This window comes from Corvus cornix, chromosome 1A, assembly GCF_000738735.6.
Source record: "Corvus cornix cornix isolate S_Up_H32 chromosome 1A, ASM73873v5, whole genome shotgun sequence".
Classification (NCBI taxonomy): Eukaryota; Metazoa; Chordata; class Aves; order Passeriformes; family Corvidae; genus Corvus; species Corvus cornix.
In genome coordinates, this window is record NC_047057.1 from 28,336,875 (window position 1) to 28,358,844 (window position 21,970).

The following is a 21,970-nucleotide window of genomic DNA, read 5'->3' on the forward strand; positions in this document are numbered from 1 at the left end:
CTTACAGATAGTGGGGGAAGGATTCAAAGGTGTGCATGTCTTCTTAGACACTATTGGCAGAGCGGTCAATAAAGAAAAACGTGGCAGAGTAAGCCGTCCATGTGTGCAGTTATTCCAGCACAGGGTCAGCTGATGAATAAGTTTTGTCAACTTCTTCTGAGAAGAAATTTTGCCAACTTTCCTCTTAGGTTGTAATCTGTTTTGCAGTGTGTGGAGGGAAAATATGAAGAGTTCATGGCTCTTCTCCCCACACAACTGTTCAAGACTGATCATGGAAGGGTTCATGATCTGTTTTGTAGCAGACCATCAGCTTTACTTTGTGTAATCTAGCTCTTAGTAGAAAGACCCACTATAACTGCAAATGGATGCAAACTTTTACAAGATCTCCTTTAATCCCCCTTAACCTCTTTCCAGCAATTCCTGAAAGCCAAAAACCAAATTGCTGGTGTTCATAATTGACTTTTCTAACACTTGAGAGAAATGACAGTAGTAACCTAGCCTTCCCTCCCCAAAGAGGTGACAGTCCTTGTCTGGTCTTAGGTCTCCTGAGGCTGACAGTCTATAAACTAGTTTTCCATCACTGAAGCAAATGTCAGTATTTAGCTGGGAGCTAGAGGCTACAGCGACTTCTCCATCACTTTAGAGGATGACGAATAGAACCAATTTCAATCCTACATGATCTGCATCTCTTTGCTGTCTTTTCTATGTCTGAAGAAATTGGCTACTTTGTAAATTTGTGTCCCAGTCTTTCAAGATGGGATAGTCATTCTAATTTCCATGTCTGTCTTTTAACCAAATAATTTATGGCAAAACACTTTAAAGTATCATCTTTACTGTGGAAATGCACTGAATTTTTGTTCTGGCTACAAAGAGAAAAGAAGCAGCAAGTCAAAGATTTAGCAATTTGGCATTGATTTCTGTCACTTGGCAGCAGAGTATTCTTCGTCTTGAGAGGTGGCTGCCCCCAGTGTGCCCAAAAGAGGGGAAGGCTGTCATCTCCTGAGCTCTCTCTTCAGTCCCTCTCCTCCCACCATCTGTCTGTCAGCACTATTCATGAATGTCCAAATATTGTTTCTCACAGATTTTTAAAATGTTGAGTTTTGAAGACTAGCAGTTCAGTTCTACATGCACACAGACAAAAGCCAAAGATAAAGCAACTCTGTGTGTGTGCATGTGTGCATATATCAAAAAAGATTTCAGAGGAGGAAATTATGTCCTTACATATTCATTGCTGCTGCCAAACTTACTGTTTCTTCTGTTAAAGACCAGTTGTGAGGAGAAAAACCACACAACACTATAAAGAATCTGTTGCAAAATACTGTGTCAAATGTATTTGACAGGTTCTCTAGTGTTTCAGTTGCTGCTCTTCCATTGAAGTTGTTTCATATATGCTTGTTACTCAGATGATTTAATATTTTGTGCAAAATGTTTTAAAATTTTCCAAAAATATTTTTCAACTTGGTTTGTTTGCTTGTGACGAGGATGTAAGATGCAACAAGGTTAGTAGTGCAAATGTGCCATGGGCAAAAGGCAGTTATCTGGAACAACTTTCAAGGCAAAGCAACAGACCTCATCCACCTCCCTCATGCTGAATGAGATATTACTTGAGTATGTGCTTGTATCTATGTGAAATGGTTGTTGGGCCTTTAATACTAAGTACTAAGATCTCAGCTGTAGGTATCTAAATCTTCTAAGCAGACACAGCTATGTGCAGTCCTCAGACTACACCCCATATAGTCATTTAGGAAAGAGGTAGTCCAAGACTACTACTAACCTCAGCTCTTAGATCTGTTACTGGGCAGAGAAGTGAAAGCTGTGGTAGCTCAAGTACTGTGTGCAGCCAGAGCTATTGCATCCCAGTCAGAGGATGTTAGTCACTGATACTTGTCATCAGCTGGTTCCCTGAGCCAGTTTTGGCAAATCTCTTGGAGACACAGGTTGAAGCCTGTAGGCTCATCGTCATTTTCCTTTGCACTTTCACTCCTTAAATGGTTAATTTTGTCTGCCCATTGAGCCAGCTCACTAAGAGGATTCAGTTTGTTTGCAGCCTGAAACATTTGTAGTAACATTTTGAGTCAAATCATCCACGAGAATTTCAAGGTCATTCCCATCTGAAGAAATTGTGTTCAGAGCAGTCCGTGGGGCCCCTGTCAGCCTCAGCATGGGGTTACAGGAGGTTGTGCCAGCAGGACAAAGAAAGTTAGTGGATTTCAGCTTGTGCAAAGCTCCCTATTTGCCTTGATTTAAAGGTCCCAGTTTCAGTCCTTTATGGTGTATTTAGGTTTCCTTATAGGCCTCCAAGGGGCCGCAAACTTCTTTATTCCTTAAAAGTATACCTTGTTGCTGTAATTGAAGCCATTTTGTTACTGTAATTTCTCCCTAATATTACAGTTCTAGTCAAGTGGTCTTTCCCTCTGGAGGCATCAATTACTGTGGGTTTTGAATAGGCCTCCCTCCAGTACAGGTACTTTTGCTCCCAATGCCAAAACCAGGTCACCATAATTCCCTTCCCTAATAAAACATGCTTCTGTGTTTCTTCTTTCAAACCCAATGTGTAACATGTACTGGTGAATAATTCCACTCTTTACCATCCTATGTAGAACTTCTGCCATATCTAAGAAAAACTAAAGAAAACTACGAATTTAATTATTTTTTTCTACATTCCCTTTGTTTTCATGAAGATGTTGAATGTCCAAAGTCCAGGGAGAAGCTTATAGGGTTTGTGCAGGTAGTGAACCCATGTAGATTTGTACTCTGGTGAGGGAGCAGGGGAGCAAGCCATAGCAGTGCACTTCGTGAAAGATATTCAGCTGAAATGAAAACATCACAAGGCTCGTTGGCTAACCCATGTCTGTGAGGCACAGGTTTTTCTGTAAGTTGTGGTATTTTGACACCTGGTCCCCACAGCTTGATGGACTCAGTAGTGAGTCCTCACTGCTGTGCACCCTGTGTCTGTTTGTGGATTAGTCTGCATGACATCTCTGGGGATGGGGGGGAACAAGCTCTGTATCACAGACTGAGAACTGAAGCAAAGTTTGGTGTCTCTCTTTTTATTGCATAGCCACAGGAGCAGAGGCTGTCAGGGTCCAGCTGTGACCTGCAGACTCCCTTTACATACAAACACCAACTAAAGTTTCCCACTTGCAACCAAGTTAATACTCTGTGTTATTGGGTTCATCCTGCTTTATTACAATTACTTGTTTCACAATGTTCAAACAAAGTGCAGCTTTGCATTTTTGTGAATGGTTCCCCTATGAAACCCTAAAGATGCTTAACTCAGATGGGCGTATGTAGTAGTTATCACTGTCATCTGCCCTAAAACTTGAACTTTTCATGAGATGCCACTTCTGGGACATCTGGCACTAAAAATGTGTTTTCTGCATCATCTCACAATTGAGGAAGATGCCATGGCTGTTTAGCTCCACAGGAGATTCCTTGAAGCATCTTTCTGTTATCTAACAGCTTCTGCAATGAAGCACCACTAAACTGACCAGGGAAGGAATTATGCCATTAATGGAAGCCTGTATGTCTGTTTTATGACTTAGATTGCTGTCAGAAGGGAGTGGCACTTGTGTGATGAATTGATTGATGGTAGCCAGTCTGTCTTATATGCTATAAATCAGCAGGTGTGATGCAACTAGAAGGACTATGTAATCTACTGTAAGTCAGGTTCTATTACCCAGAAGTCAAAGACCTGAAAAATCAATGCACAGCTATATTTCTCAAAGTTTGGCATGTCTTACTGTACAGTTTCTATATAGCTTGAACCTGCATTGTACTGGGATTTCCTTCTTAATTCATGGAATAATTTCTCCCTTAAAGATCCACCCATAACATTTTGTCTCAAGATTGAGCAGGATGGGCAGCATGAGTACATCAGCAGCCTGGTGCTCCCTTGTGCTGTACAGTTTTTTCCACCCTTGGCAAGAGCCACCACAAAAGCCTGTATATTTTCTTGTAGGAGGTGGAGCTGTGCCGCATTGGCAGCCAGGAGAAGCTAGGGCTGACTGTCTGTTACAGAACCGATGATGAGGAGGATACGGGAATCTATGTCAGTGAGGTAAGGACATGACGTTGGGGAGGAGCATGGGAGATGCTCATGGAGGGCTAAATGTGCCAAGGAATGAACAAGCAAGTGCTCTGAGATGGGAGTGAAGAAGTCTTGGCCATCAACCAGCTCATGTCACTCTCAATTAATTTAGATTATCAGTTCAAATCATGAGTAATATTACTAGTGGGCTTCTTTAGTATAAGTGCTTTTAACTACAACATTGTAGTTAGTGAAGTACAAAGCAGTATGAGCATGGTCTGAATTTTGAAAGAAATGTGTCCTTATGGAGATCAGGCAGAGCTTTTGAGGAGAAAAGTGCCTTCTCCACACCCTGCTTGCATTCTCTCTCCCTCTGCCACGGCTTCAGTAATCCTAACAGTGGTCAATCATTATTGTATTATTTCTGTGTTTGTTACAGTTGTGGTACACACAGACATATCACAGATGGGTGGAGAGAGTAGCTTGGGAGATTAATATGTTGGAAAACTGAAAAATAGAATTCTGGATACTGAGATGGGGTGAATCCTCAGGTTTTAATTGGCTCCACTCAGAAAATGTGGCACCCAGCACAGATTGTTAGTGTTTCACAAGGTCAGTCCGCAAGACTTCAAAGACCACCATCTCGCTTTGAGTGTCCAGTCATTCAAAGAGGGGTTCTTTTCTGGGTAAAATAGAGCTCTTCTGAGTCCAAGGTCACTGGTGATTGTTCTGCACGAACTGTGATCCCAATTGCTCACTTTTTTGACATGTTGAACCAAATTTTGACATTAGAGAAAAGTTCTTCACTAAAAGTGTGGTTGGTTCCTGGAACAGGCTGTCCAGGGGTGTGGTCACAGTAGCAAGCCTGTCAGAATTAAAGGAGCAACTGGGCAAAGCTTTTAGTCATATGGTTTTGTTTTAGGTAGTCCTGTGAGGAGCAGGTTTTTGGACTTAATGGGATCCTTATTGGGTCCATTCCAACTTGAGAGATTCTGTGATTCTAAATTCTTAGTGAAGCTCATGGACAGAGAGGACCAGTAAAGACAATTCTCCTATGTATCAGTGAATGGGATGAAGGCAAGATTGCACATAAACAGGCAAGTAGCAATGTTAAAGCAGCTGAAAAGCACAGCCTTGGAGCAAGAATGAGGAATTAAAAAAAGTTACGTAAGACTATATCTTCCATCAGTTGTATAAGCTGTACTGTTAAATTCTGTTTGACCTTGTGAGGGCAAAGAAAGTTCAGGAATCTCTTAATATATTCCAGGATTATATCTGAAATACTTTGTTTATCCTACATGATAAATTTTTCTCAGATCTTTGAAAGTGAATGTAATGATATTATCTTTTGTACTTGATTAAGGACTTCAGATTCATTGTTTTTTCTATGACAATGCAAAAGAGGAAAATAATATCTAACAGGTAGAGGATGTAGCCTGTGAACTAAATGCTCAACTCAAAATTTTGGTTTGAAAAAAGAGCTTGTGGCATGATAAGATAACCATCAAGTGAAAGGTGATAGATTGAATTGCCCTGCAACAAACAGTAGGTCATTGCTCAGGGATAAGCTGTAGTGTCTTTTGATAAACTATCACTGAAGCCCTAGATATCTATTTAGGTTAAACTAACTTAAAATTAACTGGTTCAGACTAGGAATGATTTACAGGACCTGTGAGTGATCTATACAATCTGGGTCCATTGGGTTTTTTTGATGTTTCCTCACTAACTGCAAAATTCCAGAGGAAATAACAGATTGATTACTAAGGTAATAATTTATTAGTAAATGCTTCCATGGAGGAAAAAGAATCGTGCCCAACGACAGGCCCATTTGTATAGAGGTATCAACTGCTGCAGAAGCTTCTCAGTCCATAGTGAACTTCAGGAGAAAAGGGGTCTCTGTCATTAATTTTTAATGCTCTGACAGCTGAAGATTAATGCCTGACAGTGGCATAGGAAAGTATTTATTTGAAAATCATATGCTCCCAACCCTTTCTGTCTTGAGGCTTTTATCTGGAACAAGCTCATACCATCATTTAAAGAACTGTTTCATTTCTGTGGCTGTACAGGAAACTTCAGATTGCCTCTGTACTGACTAAAAATGGTACTTTTTCAGCTTGTGCAATTGTGCAGCTGTTCTAATTTCCCATTAAATATTTTCATGTTCAGTTACTGGTTATTGTCCTGTGCAGGTTGATCCAAACAGCATTGCTGCCAGAGATGGACGGATCCGTGGAGGAGACCGCATTTTGCAAGTATGTGAAAATAGACTTTTCCTTAAACTCTTTCTATAGACAAACATGCAGTGCCATCTTCTCTGTGGACTGTTAATGAGGGAAGGTATTTCTCTTTGTTACTGTGATCGATGAGAAAATCCATGTCTGTCTGTTTTTTAACACAATAGCTGGGAGCTAGAGTGCGTGTACTGAGAAATGAGACTGACAAACTCGTTCTGGCTCATGCACTTATGTCTCATGTCTTTTTTTTTTCCATATTTATTAGAAAATCTCATTTCCACTATGTTCATCTCAGTGTCAAATTCTAAACAGGATCCTGCAGACATAAATATGAGTGTCAGAGACGTGCTGATCATTCACCAATCGCATAAATTTGGGGAAAACTCATTTATGCTAAGCATAGATAATAAGAGTTTTCGTAAAAAAAAATGTGCTGTTTAGAGAAGGATGATCTTGAACATACTTAAGGAGGGGGTTCATTAGGTTTTTGTTAATATTTTCTTTCCTCCCCCAATAAGATATTGCTCTTCTGAATTATTTTCTAATCCACCACCTTGGCTTTTTTTTCACCCTTTGTTTCTGTTGATCCACTTGCCTAAAGAGCTACCCCAAAGATAGGTTTGTGTGTTACAGCATAGGTGGGTGAGGGTGGCTGGCTGCCATACAGGGCAGTGTACCTGTACAGAGAGGGTAACAGCTAGAATGGCAGTGGGTTTCCATTTTCAACCAACAATGGGTAGTGCATTTTCCACCCTAGCACAAAATCATGAAACAGGTACCAAAAATCACTTGACTGGAAATTTTTTGCTGTATTGTAGCATTTTAATTCTGGTTCCAAGTTGATTTGCCTTGTATTTTGGCCTTTTTTCACTGAAGCGCCAGAGAAAGCTCCTGGTGATGACAGGTTGGTTTTCTGTAACGTGTTCCATAATTACCCTTCATTAATTTAAGCAGATGAGCTCTCAGGTTTTCACAAGATCAGTCTGTTCCTTCCTTCCAATCTTTTCATTTCTGCAGGAAATACCTTTGTTGAAACCTGTATCTCTTATCCTGCTACAGCTTAAATCAGCTTTGAGAGCCTAGCTACACAACAGTGTCTATTAGCTGGCTTACCAAAGTGGTCCATTTTCTAGAGAGGAAACAATCAATTCGATTTTAATATCGGGGCTCACTTGGGGGCTGCTGGTTTTTTTCTCTGTGTGGATGGAATTGTGAAAACATTCACAGGATGATGTTCTCCCCCAGAAGGCACAGATGCCATGGTGTGAGGGCAGTGACGTCCTTGGCAGGACTTGGGGTGAAAGGACCATACCATGGGCTGCACGTAGGAGAGGAAAAGTTAGGGCACTGCCTTCCGGCTCTTTATATGAAATACCTACTGAAGAAATAACAGTATTTTTAACTTTCAAAAACCAGAAAAACACTCCTTTTTTATTTAACTGAGTAGAAACAATTTTCCATTCCTACTCTAGTTGCGTCAAAATAAGGAAAGAGAGAGTAGGTTCATTTTCCACTCCTTTCCTTGTTCTGTAAAATTTCTGGGTGGACTGCCAACAGCAGTTCAGGCGAATGTTCTCCAGTTCCTAACGAAATTCAATTCATTTCAATTATGAGTAAAGACTCCAGGGTTGAGAGAAAACGTAGATAATTCTGCCATCCTCTTGAGGACTGGAGCATTACTTTAATGTCAGTGCTGATAGATAGCTATGAATTTGATCTTTAAAGTTAACACACAGGGTTATGTGGGGTTTACTTTCATATCTGAAAACACATTGACCCTCTATCTCCTCTTATTGGTGGCATAGCTCAGAGAAACAGAAGGTGACGTTGCCATTGTGGAGGGTTTACACTGAGGCTGGAAGAGATACAGATCCTTGAGCACCGGGGCATTTTCTGTGGGTGGCAGGTGGCATTGGTTAAGGATATGGGGGGGAATGCTCTGTTATGTGTATTCCTCACAAAATGACAGCAGGTTTCCTCTCCTTTTTGAGGTTCTAACTGCCCCCTTCTCACTCTCAGAAACCACCAATCTTCACAGTCTAAGGATCTGAAAACTCCCCAAGTACTTTATATGAAATGTTACAATGTCAAGGGAAAGTTGGAAGAGGGCAGTCCTAGTGGGAGTTTCCTAAACTTCTGCTATATTTAGCTGTGAACCTCTGAGCTAAGCACAGTCTATGGAGCAGGCTGAAGTCCTGCTCTTCCCCCGTGATAGTGAGGCTGGGGTGGGGTGGGCACCTCCAGGTAGTATGGGGACAGCCCAGCCGCCTCCTCTGGGGTGCATGGGGAGCAGCTGATAGGTGTTACTGGAGCAGCCACCATGTCTGGGAGTGTTTTACACAGGCTGGAAATCTGCTCCTGAGCCTCTCCGTGGCTACATCTCTGCTTTTCAGGTTAGGGCAGCTCTGTGTTACCTGGTCCCCCGCAGACCACAGCTATCCCATCATGTAAGTTTTGAAGGGTCTCAGACATTTCACTCACTGCCACTTGAGTGATCAGGATGCACTGGGATTTTCTTTAATCTAAATTAAAGCTGTGGTTTTGAGTCAGGGCTTTCAGGCCAAACATATGTACAGAAATGCAACTTTCTCTTGATTTTCAACTACAAGTTCCTACTACTTTGTAATGGAATCATTAGAAGACTTTTTTCCACAAAATATATTCAGGTACTTCTGCCTTTCAGTTTTGTTTTCACTCTTTTTGAAATACACCACATTTTGGAGGTTTTGTTGACAATATGAGAATAATCCACTTCTTGTGCTGTGAATTGGACAAAACTGAATTCATGTGGGAAATAAGATTTCTATTTGATTCCCTCATAAATGGTTTTGGACAATGAAAATTGTGTTTATTACCATGTAGTCATGGATGTCGTTGTTTTAGTGGGGTTACAGAATAGGAGAAAGGTAGCAAGAAAAGACAAGTTTCATCAAAGAACTACTTTTATTTTGATTATCCCCTTGTAAGAGGGATACATATGTTTTGTGTGGTACTGGCTACTAAGCTGTCTGCACAAATATGAAATGATTAAATGGAGCAGCAACAAGCAGTGGCCTGAAAGTATTGCCTGGTGAGAGATAATACTGTAGCTCTCTAATTGGCTCTCTACCAGCATTCAGGGTGACTGATTTCAGCTGTAGCATTACCAGTCTTCTTTCACCAGCACTATTATCTCAGAGTGACACTTCCATTACTCTGAACGGAGAAAGATGAACGTCACCTGTCAGGGGCTGGTTAATTGTGTTGCTAGATGTATGTTACCAGGGCGCAGGTTGGACATTTATGAACATAACTGCTTCCTCTGATGTCCACCATCCTTCAACGATCAATACAGCTCTTACAGTAAGCGCATAATTGAGTGAAGGCACTTACCTCTGAGGGGCCGAAGATGAGCCCATTGCGCAATTTTCATTGTCCATACATTCAGCACAAATGAGCTGATATCTGCCCTTTATTGTGTGTTGCTTTGTGGAAATAGAAACTAATGTGCCACTTTCATTTGTTTCCTAGATAAATGGCCAGGATGTCCAGAATCGGGAAGAGGCAGTGGCGTTGCTCTCCAGCGAAGAATGCAAGAAAATTGTGTTGCTGGTCGCAAGGCCAGAGATGCAGGTTAGACTAAATAGATGCACTGAGCCAGAACCTGGGTTATACCATGCATTCACTGTCACTGTAAGTAATGAACTGCCAAGAAATAGGAATGCCAAAGTTACTGACAAAAGGAAAAAACAGATAATTGCAGAGCTTTGCCCTCTTTTATCCAGCAAAGAAAATAATATGATATTACCAGGGCTTGTTTTCCCCAAATGAAACAATTTCTTTTATAGCAGAGTGAACAGGTATATAAATAAAGCTGGCAGCACCAATATGACATTAGTAAAATATGAAGTAGAACTTGAAAACTATGCATTACTCATTAGATGATTCTGGTTTTTTCAGGGGATAAATTTCCCATACTTATGTTTATCAATTTTATCTTTTACATGAAGTTTATCATTTATATGAACTTACACAAAGCTGTAGCTTGTCATTGGTGAGGGGGCTTTTTATGCTTTGTGCTTATAAGCAGACATGTAAATGATTCATCTATTTATCAATTACAGGACTTTCACTACATTATCATTCAGCAAATGGAAATCTAATTGTTTTAAGAGCACCCTGGTCACAAAAACACGCCTGCATCTTGGGAGGTGCATTTTCAAAAGTTTTTAGAAATACTTTTATGGTTTTGAAAATAAAATTATGCCAGTGCCAATAATCTTGCCATGCCAAGAATGTTTAATATCGTTGCAGGGGACAGATGTTAGATTGATTATCAGATAAAGAAGAGTTATAGTGGTAGAAGACTACTGTTTTTACATCCCTTTATATTCTATTTGTAGGCCTTTGCAAAGCAAAAGGTCACTATATTATCTCTATCTGCCAACAATTTAGAGTTGGTTAAGTTGCCATTTGTCTCTCATGCTATTGATCTGATATTTTCAGTCTCACTAGCTGCATATTCTGTATAAATTAAATCACGTAAGTTTAATTCAGTGCCACTTGGAATCTCTACTTAAATACAGTGGTTATGAGAGTCACAATTTCAGCATTCATATCCTTTATGTTTTTCAGGAAGCTAAACAATTCTTATAAGACCAGTGACAAAGTACAGCAAAAATAGGTGTGCCTCACTTTATAGTGCAAAACTGTAGTCCTCAACTTCTGAAATTTTGAAAGAGATTTTTCAGTATTATTCCGACTGTTTTTCATTAGGATTCTGTTGCTCATTAAGGAACAGAAACTCATCCACTTACAAAATACATGCCCAGAGAAAGTTCAGTCTCTCTATTTGTTTAGACTGATCAGCATGAAGTAAGGAGTCATGATAAAATCTGTATGAGTTAAGGAGTTACTTATATGTAGCATTGTAACTTCCCATATGAATACTCTTTGCAAATAATGAAAGTGTGGTTTGGTTTAGGTTTGGGCCTTTGGTGTTGGATTTTTTTGCTTAGTTTATGTGTTTTAAGAACATACTCATACAAAACAGATGAAAAAGCCAGAGTATGTCAGAGATCAGGCTGTCAACTGATTTCTGGTAGTTATGTTGCTTTGACTCTGGTAAAAGACAGCAGGATTAAGCAGGCATTATTTCTAGATAGAAAATGGTAATGGCAGTATTGCAGCCTTGAAGGATGATTGCTGAGCACATTCACTCAGTAACAGGGAATAAAACCCCTCAGACCACTTATTTGTGCAGTGAATAATGAAGTTTTGAAACAGAGCACTAGGGGAGCACACCACACACAGGCATGTGCACTCCCGTGTGTGAATGTGTACACAGTGTATGGTAGTGCACATGTATGCTAAGCCATTTTTTAGTTTTCTTCTAAAAGCTGTAACATAACATAAGCATTCTCATTAGTTATATACTGGGTCTGCCACAATCAAATCAGCAGATTTGCCCAAGTGAGATTCATCTTTCGTCCTCCAAATTTGTTAATCTCTGCAATCTCCTCAAGTGAGGTGAATTAAACTGTGTCCTTTACAGTAGAGGAAGGCTGTGCTCATGCTTTCCTTGGGGGGAAAAAAGTAAACAGCACAAGAAAACAAAACTATCAGATGTTTCATAGAATGTTTCGAAAGCCCCATTAAGGACAAACATAAAAAGTTATATGTCCTCAAGAAAAAAAGTCTCTTCCTAATCCCAAACTGTAGGTGGCTGGCTTTACCAAGCAAAATGATGAAAGGCTTATTATGTGCTTTATAAAAGAAAAGAATTCATTGACATGGGCAAAACCACATCAGAGTTTGTGAAGGAAACAGTGATGTTCTGCCAGTATTCCATTAGAAGTACTGCACAGCATCAGTCACTCCTTGTGTAGCTTTGAACTACTGGTTCAAAGTACTACTACTTCTACTACTACTACTGGTTTCAGGTAGCTTTTCTGACTGACGTCTGTGACCAGACACATCCTGGCTTTGAGGCAGTGGTAATTCTGCTGTAGGTGGTGGCCTGTGCTTCACTGCTCTTGCCATCTTGGGACATGAGTTCTTGGTAGTCTTGTAATTGTCTTATGCTGAGGCTTTTCCCTTTTAGCATGGTTTTATCCCTGTCGCCCTGTGGTTCCTTCAATGACAAAACAATAAGTGTTTCCTTCTGCTACAATCCTGTCATTATAGCCAAGAGTGCCACTGACCAGTGGTTTTCTTTTTGATGCAGTGTGCCATCTGGCAAGGGATTGCAGGTACAAAGGACATGTGCCATGTGCACACATGAGCATGATGAACAAAATGGGAAGAAGAGCATTTTAGGCCGGGGTTCCTGTTTTATCAGTTTCAAAAGATGTGAAGGGTGTGAAATGGGTGCAAGAAGAGGATCTATTTACTTGAGAGAAAACATAGCATCCCCTCCTGTCCTTTTGCAACACCGTGTTCACCAAATGTCAATGTACTATTTTACACATGGGGAGAAAAAAACATGCAAACAGATAAGCCTTGCTTCCAGACACACCGGGAGAACAAAAATTGCCTCCCTTCAAGACACCACATCTGTTTATTTGTTTACTTGGAAGATCAATGGGAAAATGGTGACAGAAGCGCAGCATAAGGTTTCTATTGAGGTGGTGGTAGCAGGGCACATCTCTGGGATGGAGGTTGTTAGAGAAAAGAGCCCAGTTGCCTCCTGGACCTATTAGTAGTATTGCCATTCTTTCAGTGCAGGGTCTCTCAGTAGTAATGAACATGACAGCTTCAGGATTATGCGCTGTGCCTTTCATGCCTTTTGAAAGGAAATAATGTCTGTGCTGTGCAGTCTCCTTCATCATGAGAGAAAATCAGTCATACTGTTTTATGAAAGGATAAGAGACATGAATCCCATTTTTTTATCCTTTTTCTTTTCCTTTTTTTGAGACGTGAACTCCTACCGCCTGGCTTTCTTAAGAGAATCATTAGAATAAAAAGAGCTAGTCAGACATTGCCATTTGGGTTTACTTTATTTTAGCATGTGTCCTTGCTAACATAAAATAACATAATAATGTATTCTTTGCAGCTGGAGGAAGGGTGGCTGGATGATGAAAGGAATGAATTCTTAGAGGAGTTAAACTTGGAAATGTTGGAAGAGAAGCATAATGAAGCAATGCAGTACACAGCCAATGAGGTGGAGCAGGTAGGACCACTACTAAACATATCATTTGAAATTTTTCTGGGTATTCTTTTTTATTCATAAAAAATGAAACAGTATGCTGTAAAATGGGGTCAAAAGGCTTTGATAGAGTTCTCTCTCCAAATGCTGTGATCTCTGGCACACTGTATGTAAGGAAAAGGAGAACAATAGATGCTTAGCCCCAGTATGGCAAGTTAACAAACAATTTAAGAGGGTGTGATACGTGCAGATTTCTCCTTTTCTCTGAACTCTCAGAATAATATTGCTTTCCTTCATTAATTCTGAAGTGTTTGGGATTTATGATGATATACTTTATGTCAGTTTTTTTAAAACTGGTAATTTTAAACTAATAACACCAAGGTCATGGGTTCAATCCCCGTATGGGGGATTGAACTTTAGAGTTTGACTTTATGATCCCTTTGGGTGCTTTCCAACTCAGAATATTCTGTGAATCTCTGATTATCGGTGTAGCACCTAGAGCTCTGAGCTGAGATAGGTACCCCTCTTGTTGTATGCATGCAATGTATGAGCCAGCCTTGCACCAGAGAGCTTGCAAAACAAGATAGAAGAAGTGTTTAAAATAAACAACAGGTGTTTTGGTAATGCAAGTGTATTTCTCTTACATGACAGTGCACAGCTCAGCATTTGTTTTGTTAATGGAGACAAATAAGCTGTTGTTAGCATAGTCTCAGCTTGCTACTCTCCTGACTTTTACCTGCCCATACATTCTGTAGGCTATGTGACTGGGGCAAAGATGCCATACAGTTTCATCAAGGGGTCTTCTCAGTAGTACTTTGTTGTGGAAGGTGTAAGTACCCACTCCTGGATCAGATGATCTGTCAGTATGCACACCGCTGTGAAGTCAAAGAAATAAAATTCAACTTCTCCTGGCTTCTAGATTTATGCAGCTAGGAAGAAGCTGTTTTTCTACCCACAGAACTTTGTGACTTACAATTTTTTCCCCATTCTAAATTGCTCAGAAACAGAGCCTGAGACATTTTTCTTTGAAGTGAAGAGAGGGAGAAAGACTAGGAGAGCCTTCTCTTTTCTGGAAACCAGGGAGCTTCTTTGACTTCAAATGCCCCTCTGCTTGGTCCACACTGGGGGCCTGAATGTGCATTTAGTCTGTTTCCTCCTGACCTCCCCTCCACTTGAGGGGACCCAAATCCTTGACACTGGGTCACTGAGTAGGCGATAGTTCATAGTAAAGCTCTTCCCTGTACATAAATGAAATATTCATTGGGACAGAGACACTGACAGAATAATTAAGTCAATTATCTGAAATATGATAGATCAGATTACAAATATTTGATCTTATAAGCATTTAATTATTTACACAAAGTGGAATAATTCTAGGGTCAGAGGCGAAGGGAGCCTGCAACAGGATTTATACCAGCCTTTTACTTGTGGCTCTCCTTTCCAGGCAGTGAGCCAAACCACTGTTTCCCCAGGTTAAATGTGCTAACTTGCTGCACTGCTAGCTACTTTCAGCTGATATATGGCATCTTGTTTATTGTTTCAACCAAAATTTTATCTTGGATAGCAAAAGATTTTCTGTCAGACAAAGCACTTGTTCTTTGCAAATCAGTTTCATTTGTATGGTGACATTTTCACACAAGCCCCAAGTTCTGGTAGAAATTCTTGAACAACTGTATCTACAAACTCCTACTAGGCCCTCAAGTGACATGGTGGGACCTTTGAAATCATTTTACAGTTGTGACCTTCCACTGCAGAGCTCTTGTCAAGCTTTGGCTTTTTCACTGAATTTGGGTTGTGGATAGTGTCAATTAGTAAACAGTGGTATTCTGTGAAGTCGTTTCTCAGAACCCATTGAAATTGTTTTTTCCCCTTTGGAGTCTTTTGCCAAGCTTTTTTTTGGTATTTTTTGTCATATTAAGATTTTATATTACTGTAAAAGAACACTACACTTGAAAAAAATGGTGGTTACTCGTGATCTGTCAGTATCTGACATTGCATTGCTTGAAGTAATTCTAGGACAGCCAGACATTTCTTTGCCCTTCTGATGAGTGATCGAATCAACCAGATGCAGCTTGGTGTGTAATGGGGCGTCAGTAATTTGTGACAGCTGCTGTCTTTCTAGACTCTATGTAGTGACTCATCAAGTCAGAAAACTGGTTCTTTACTCCTTGTTAGGCTGGGAATCCTTGCAGTTTCCTGAGGGGATTCACACTATCCACTGGAGCTATGAAACCCCTCTCATTGAAGCTGCCAGTGGCAAATCTGAGTATCTTCAAGCTCCCTGGTTGGCCATGGAGACCAGCCTTGATTTTTGTGAACAAAACCATAGTCCTCTGGCTTCATAATCATCTGTCATCATGAATCTTGAGAGCTGCAGGAATGAATACACTCTCTGTCAGAATATCCTTCCAAATACAAGTCCGTTATACCGAATGCCATTTTAACATTTAATGTGAGTTGTCACAGAAAAATTTGGTACAGTTTGTAATAGAAGAATCAAGTAGATAGTCATGTCTTTTCTGTATATTTTTGACCTACTCTGTAGAATTCAGTCAAGAATTGTATCTTCTCTGTATGGAATAGTCCAATAAGCCTCAAGGAAAGATGTAATTCTCCATTCTTTATAACTCATTTTGTTCCTTTACAACATCATGGTTCATTGTGCAGCAGAGATAATTTTCAGAAGAATACCATACATTTGCCATGCAGAAATTCTTATTGGTTTGATGCTATATATCAGAACCTATTAAGAAGAAGAAAGAATTGGATAAAAAAATTATTCTAGTCCATTCAAAGCTGAAATACAGTGAAAATATCTGGGGGAAAATCCTTTTTATTTGAGGGAGGCTTGTTTTAAGAGACCAGCCTTGTTTGCAGAAGAGCATTTTCCCTTTTAGTGAACCACTGAAAACAATTCCAAATTCCCCTCATGGTTTGAGTACCTCATGGTTAGCGTGCCAGTGGAGATTCCTCTTCCTGTGACCAGTCTCCCTCTCACTGTCAGAGACTGACCAGAGAGCCCAGCTGTGTTTGTCAGTGCCTTCAACTGAATCTTACTGCATTCAGACTTTAGTAGCAATATGGGTTTTGAGTCCCCATATACATCATAAATTGTAAAATGAGAATAGAACAGTGCCTGAATTCCTGCAAGATTAGCCATTTTATAGGCAGGAATGCTTGCTGGAGCTGAAATGCAGAATCTTTTGAGGTTCATTTATTGCTTGATTGTACGCATTGCTGGGTTTGCCTTCTCATTATCTGAGTTCTCACTGCAAAGATGAGGCCTAAGGAGCCCTTTGGTATTTCAAACAGAAATAATTGTAGAAGAGATTGACAATGTATGTTTGAAAACAAACACTTTGTTTGAAATAGATAATAGATAACACCAGAAAAAGCAACACACTGAAAATTGTGGACTCTCTCTTGTTTTTCAGAAGGGAAGTAACATGGAATTAGGCTTGTTATCTTTCAAAATAAAATTAAAATTATCTCATGCTGTAAAAGACTTCTCATTCTGCACATGTTTAGGAGCTCTGGGAAGCATGAAATGTCCAGAACAGAAATGCCAGAGGCTACCTTACTTGAGTCACAATGGATTTTTTAAGAAAATATATCTCACAAACATGCAGTACAATAAATATCTGTATTACTTTCCATTTTCTAATTGACTTAGCTGTAAGTATCCACAAACTGGGGAAAAATTTATTGTGATATGGATGTCTGCATTAGTTTGAGAAGAATTTGATTGTATAGACACTTGTTTTTTCCTGAGGGAACCCGCAGTGACTATCTGACATTCAGATGCCTGTACTATAGGCACTTACATTTCATCAGATCAATCCCACTCATCTGGTTTCTACTTGACTCAAAAGATGGGCTTTGCTTTGTTTACATCTTTGGTGTGTGCGTGTTAATTCCAGGTAGTGTAAGTTGAGTAGATGGCAGTGTATTATATTGTGTCAGTACAAATCAAGCTGAAGAAGCAAAGTTTAAATTATTGATAAAAGTGGTGTGGAAAACAAGAGCTACCAGTTCTGAAAGTGTTGATTGCATGGGCCTCAACTGTAAAGTCTCTTACCAACACCTATACAAATAGCCTCATTTAGTGGTTTTTTTCAGAAGTGCTCAAATATGTGCTTTGGTGGTGTAGCACCATGCAGAAGACATCAGAGGAAGCATCATGAAGCTCTGCTCCTGTAAGCTGTGTAACTGTGCTAACACATTATGGATAAGCCACCCCTTCAGAGTTTTAGTCACAGAGATGCAAATTGTGTTATATCACTCAGAGAGCAGATCCTGACCCTCCTTGCTTGGTCATGTGAATGGAGCCCTGCATTTGGAACAGGCACCTAGATTCCTGACTGTTCTGCTGCACTGCCCTCCTGTTGTCTGGTGGAGCTGTTCTCTCTCCTGTCAGTAGTTAAATATTTTCCAGAGCAGTGAGAAATATGGATTGCACATTGCAGTGGCTGGGGTGAAGTTTAAGCTACCCAGGTTGGTGTCACTTCTCTGCTGAAAGGTTTGGAGGCAGAGGAGGTCAAGGCAAGTTGCAGCAGCTCCAAAGAAGGTGAGAGAAGGGAATAGAATAGCATAGGTAGTGGCACTTACCTGGAGGAGGTGAACTAGAAAGATACTAAATTAAACCTAAATCTTCTAAGACATCTTCTCAGAAATTTTTAACTAGTTTGTCACAGACACTAAATTCTCCTGGTGGTGTGTTTCTTTCAATATTTGCTTTATTCCACTCTTACACTGAATTGGGGCTGGAAGTTATTTTTGTTTTTCTGACACTAGGCTATTATTTTTTCTTAACAGTTGAAGAAATGAAACCAGATGAAGGGTATGTGATCATGAGCCACACACAAAGAGAGGAGAAGGGATGATATAGGAGACACATTTTCATCCTGTTTTACTGTTTGTCAAAGTAGATAAGAAGGGAATTATGACAGAGGCCTCTTTGAGTTTGTTTCCTTTCACTGGGTGCACTCTACCTTTTCTCTGTCTTGATTATTACAGTCATTATACATAATTATGCAATTATGCCTCCTAAAAGAGACATGGTGTTTGGTTGGTACTATGTGCACTTAGGTACTCGGTCATATAAATTGCACTCTGCATGATTCTTTGCTTATTTGGTTTGAAAAAAGTGTCTGTCTCTTTAGAGAAGTATTATCTCACATTCTATGGAATATAAATAGGCTGAGAATATAAATAGGTGAGGTACAATGAGTGGAGTGCTAATCAACAGCCAAAAAGCTTAACATTATGCCCATGGCAAAGCATTCAGTGTTGTTCTACACTTAATATTGAAAGACTGGTTTTATTTTTAAGGAACATAAACTCTAACAATGGAAATAAATGAGTTTTCAGAAAGAGTTTCCGGGGATGAAATGGATTGAGGTCCTTCCGAGCAAAATCCTAGAATTCAAAATGAACACTTTTTCAGAAAAAGGCTGCTGAACACAAGAAGTGTAGGAGAAGGCCATGGAGGGTGTAATGGAGCAAACAAAAGTTCACTGTTTAAAAAAAGAAACAGCAGTCTTTTTGCACCCTGTGAGGTTGTGCTAGTCATTGCTTGATTGGCTGCTTGCTTGTTTGTTTGAGTTGATACCAGTACTGAAGCTTTCTCTCAAGTTTGAGAAGATTTCAGCTCTACCAGTTTCTGGCCATAATCCAGAATCAAAAACAGCTCACCATCTGGTGATCATTATCTTTAAGCACTGCAAAGAGATAGCTTAGCTAGAGAGGAAAATATTTCTTTCTGGACTTTAGAAGCTATATCACTAGTACTGTAATTCACTTACTTTGCTCAGTATGGAAACCACAGCATAACTCTCAGAAATGCTTAAAAGCTGTGAGCACTAGGACTGCTGTTTAGTGATCTGTTTTAATTCAGCTTAAATCAGATCCCAGCTGTTTAAGCAAAACAGAGCTGGAAAATATTCTCTAATAATATGGTCTGCATTTGATAATCATTTTGGTTTACTCATTTTTTTAGCCAAAGAAACATGAAGAGGAAGATGGCACTACAGACACTGCAACCTCATCGTCCAACAATCATGAGAAGGACAGTGGGGTGGGACCTACAGATGAAAGTCTCCGTAATGATGAGAGCTCAGAGCAGGAAAATGCAACTGAGGAGCAGAATAGTGCTACCTTGCAGAGCAAACGGGATCTGGGCCACAGCCAGGATACATTAGGCAGTATTGAGCTCCAGTGCAATGAAAGCTTTGTGTCTGGGGAATACATTGAATCTGATTTCATAGGAAACCCAGAGGAGGAATGTGAAAGGTTTCGGCAGCTGTTGGAACTGAAGTGCAAGATTCGAAACCATGGGGAGTATGATCTGTATTACTCAAGCAGCATGATAGAGTGCAACAGAAGAGAGCAAGACGGAGTCGAGCATGAGCTGCAGCTACTCAATGAGGAACTGAGGAACATTGAACTTGAATGCCAGAATATTATGCAGGCTCACCGGCTCCAAAAGGTGAGAGATCAGTATGGAGACATTTGGGCTTTACATGATGAAAGTTTCAGGAATTATAACACCAGCATAGATGTACAAAGAGGCAAACTGGATGACATCATGGAGCACCCTGAGAAGTCTGACAAGGACAGCTCCAGTGCCTACAACACTGCCGAAAGCTGCAGGAGCACTCCGCTGACTGTGGAGCGATCCCCTGATAACTCTCTCCAGAGGGTGATCAGCATAACCAACAGGAAAAACCTGAGGAGCACGATCGTGGCTAATCAGTCATCCTCAGGACAAAGCAACAGGGAGACAACCTCAGCCAAAACCAAACTCACTGAGCAAAACAGTGCTGCTGAGAATGCAGGGCTGGCATCAGAAAGCAGCAAATTTACAGACCAGGAAAGGCAAGGCAGTGAGCACATTCCCTATTTGTCTCCATATCACAGTTCTTCTTACAGGTACGGGAACATACCTGCTCATGCAAAGCATTATCAAAGCTATATGCAACTGATCCAGCAGAAGTCTGCTGTGGAGTATGCCCAAAGCCAGCTCAGCCTGGTGAGCATGTGCAAAGACTCACAGAAGTGTGCGGAGCCCAAGATGGAATGGAAAGTGAAAATAAGGAGCGATGGGACGAGGTACATCACAAAGAGACCAGTTCGAGACAGAATCCTGAAGGAACGTGCCTTAAAAATTAAAGAGGAGCGCAGTGGGATGACGACAGATGATGATACCATGAGTGAGATGAAGATGGGTCGCTACTGGAGCAAAGAAGAGCGGAAGCAGCATTTGGTGCGTGCTAAGGAGCAGAGGAGGCGGCGGGAGTTCATGATGAGGAGCAGGCTGGAGTGTCTTAAGGAGAGTCCACAGAGTGGCAGTGAGGGCAAAAAGGAAATCAACATTATTGAACTGAGTCACAAAAAGATGATGAAAAAGAGAAACAAGAAAATCTTGGACAACTGGATGACAATACAAGAACTGATGACACATGGTGCTAAATCCCCAGATGGCACAAGAGTGCACAATGCCTTTTTATCAGTTACTACTGTATGAACACAACTTCTATCAGAGAGTATACTACCAGTTTAGGTAGAGTACAATTGCCTCGTTCAATGCGGCATTTTTATATATTTTGTGACTGTTTATAGTTTGATCTTTTTGTAAGCAAAATGACCTGGTATTTTTCATTTGTTTTTCATATAACAGTACTTCTTTATCTGGCAGTCTTTCTTTATCCTGCAATATATTCATATTTTTCATTTGTAGAAAAAAAATAGAAAAGAAAAGCAAAACAAAAAAAAGTGGAGAAGCCAATTAATTTCTTAACCTAACACATATCCTGTAACTTAAGATCTGGATTTATTTCTCTAATTTTGCTTTTTCTACTTTAGTAACAATACAATACCAAACCAAAATGCTTTATACTGTATCCTTGGCTTAACAAGTTTTAAAGTTTTACATCTTAGATTGAATCTATTCATAAATCATATGCCACATCCCATCATATAGATAAGAATAAGAATTTTTCCAACTACATATTTTACAGTACATTTAATCTGTAAATTGTAATTGTATTTGTCCAAGTAAAGTGTAGGTGGGCAATTCTCCTGTGTTATGTTGTGGCATTGGTCTTGTAGCTGGGCAGTATGTGATAATTGTGAAGATGAAAGAGAAATAAATTATTGCTTATCTTTAAGAAAAAAAAGGCAAGTGTTGTTTTATTTAGATTGAGAATTTCCCTTTAAGTAGAAGTAATTTCACTGTGCAAGGTATTTACAGCATACAGAGATTTCAAGAACAAATTCTGTAAGCTATTTCTTATGAATTAGCTTTTAATTTTGTGGAACACATATATTGAGTGGGTCTTTCTGGCTTTTCCTTACCTGCTATAATTAGTTAATTAAATGATTCATTGATATATTACTGTGTTGTAAGATGTTAGGTAACTGCGGTGAGTCCTCTCCCTGGCTGACCTTGCTATTTGTTCTACACATACAAAATATAAACACAGCTTTTGCCTAACTTTGAGCTAAATCTCATGCAAGAAAAACTAGCAATAACATTTTCATAGAATGTGAGTTAAGGAAAAACAGAGAACGAAAAGCAAC

General features: G+C 39.9%; 1 protein-coding gene across 1 annotated transcript in view; it reads left to right on the forward strand.

Annotated features, from left to right (window-relative positions):
- Nucleotides 1-21,585, forward strand: part of PDZRN4 (PDZ domain containing ring finger 4) — a 233,495-nt gene extending 211,910 nt beyond the window's left edge. Inside the window, 5 exon segments of the mRNA XM_039570943.1 lie at nt 3,962-4,060; nt 6,220-6,282; nt 9,775-9,876; nt 13,298-13,414; nt 19,389-21,585. Of these exon segments, the coding sequence (XP_039426877.1) occupies nt 3,962-4,060; nt 6,220-6,282; nt 9,775-9,876; nt 13,298-13,414; nt 19,389-20,915 (1,908 nt within the window). The 3' untranslated portion in view covers nt 20,916-21,585.
- Nucleotides 21,586-21,970: the final 385 nt, after the last annotated feature.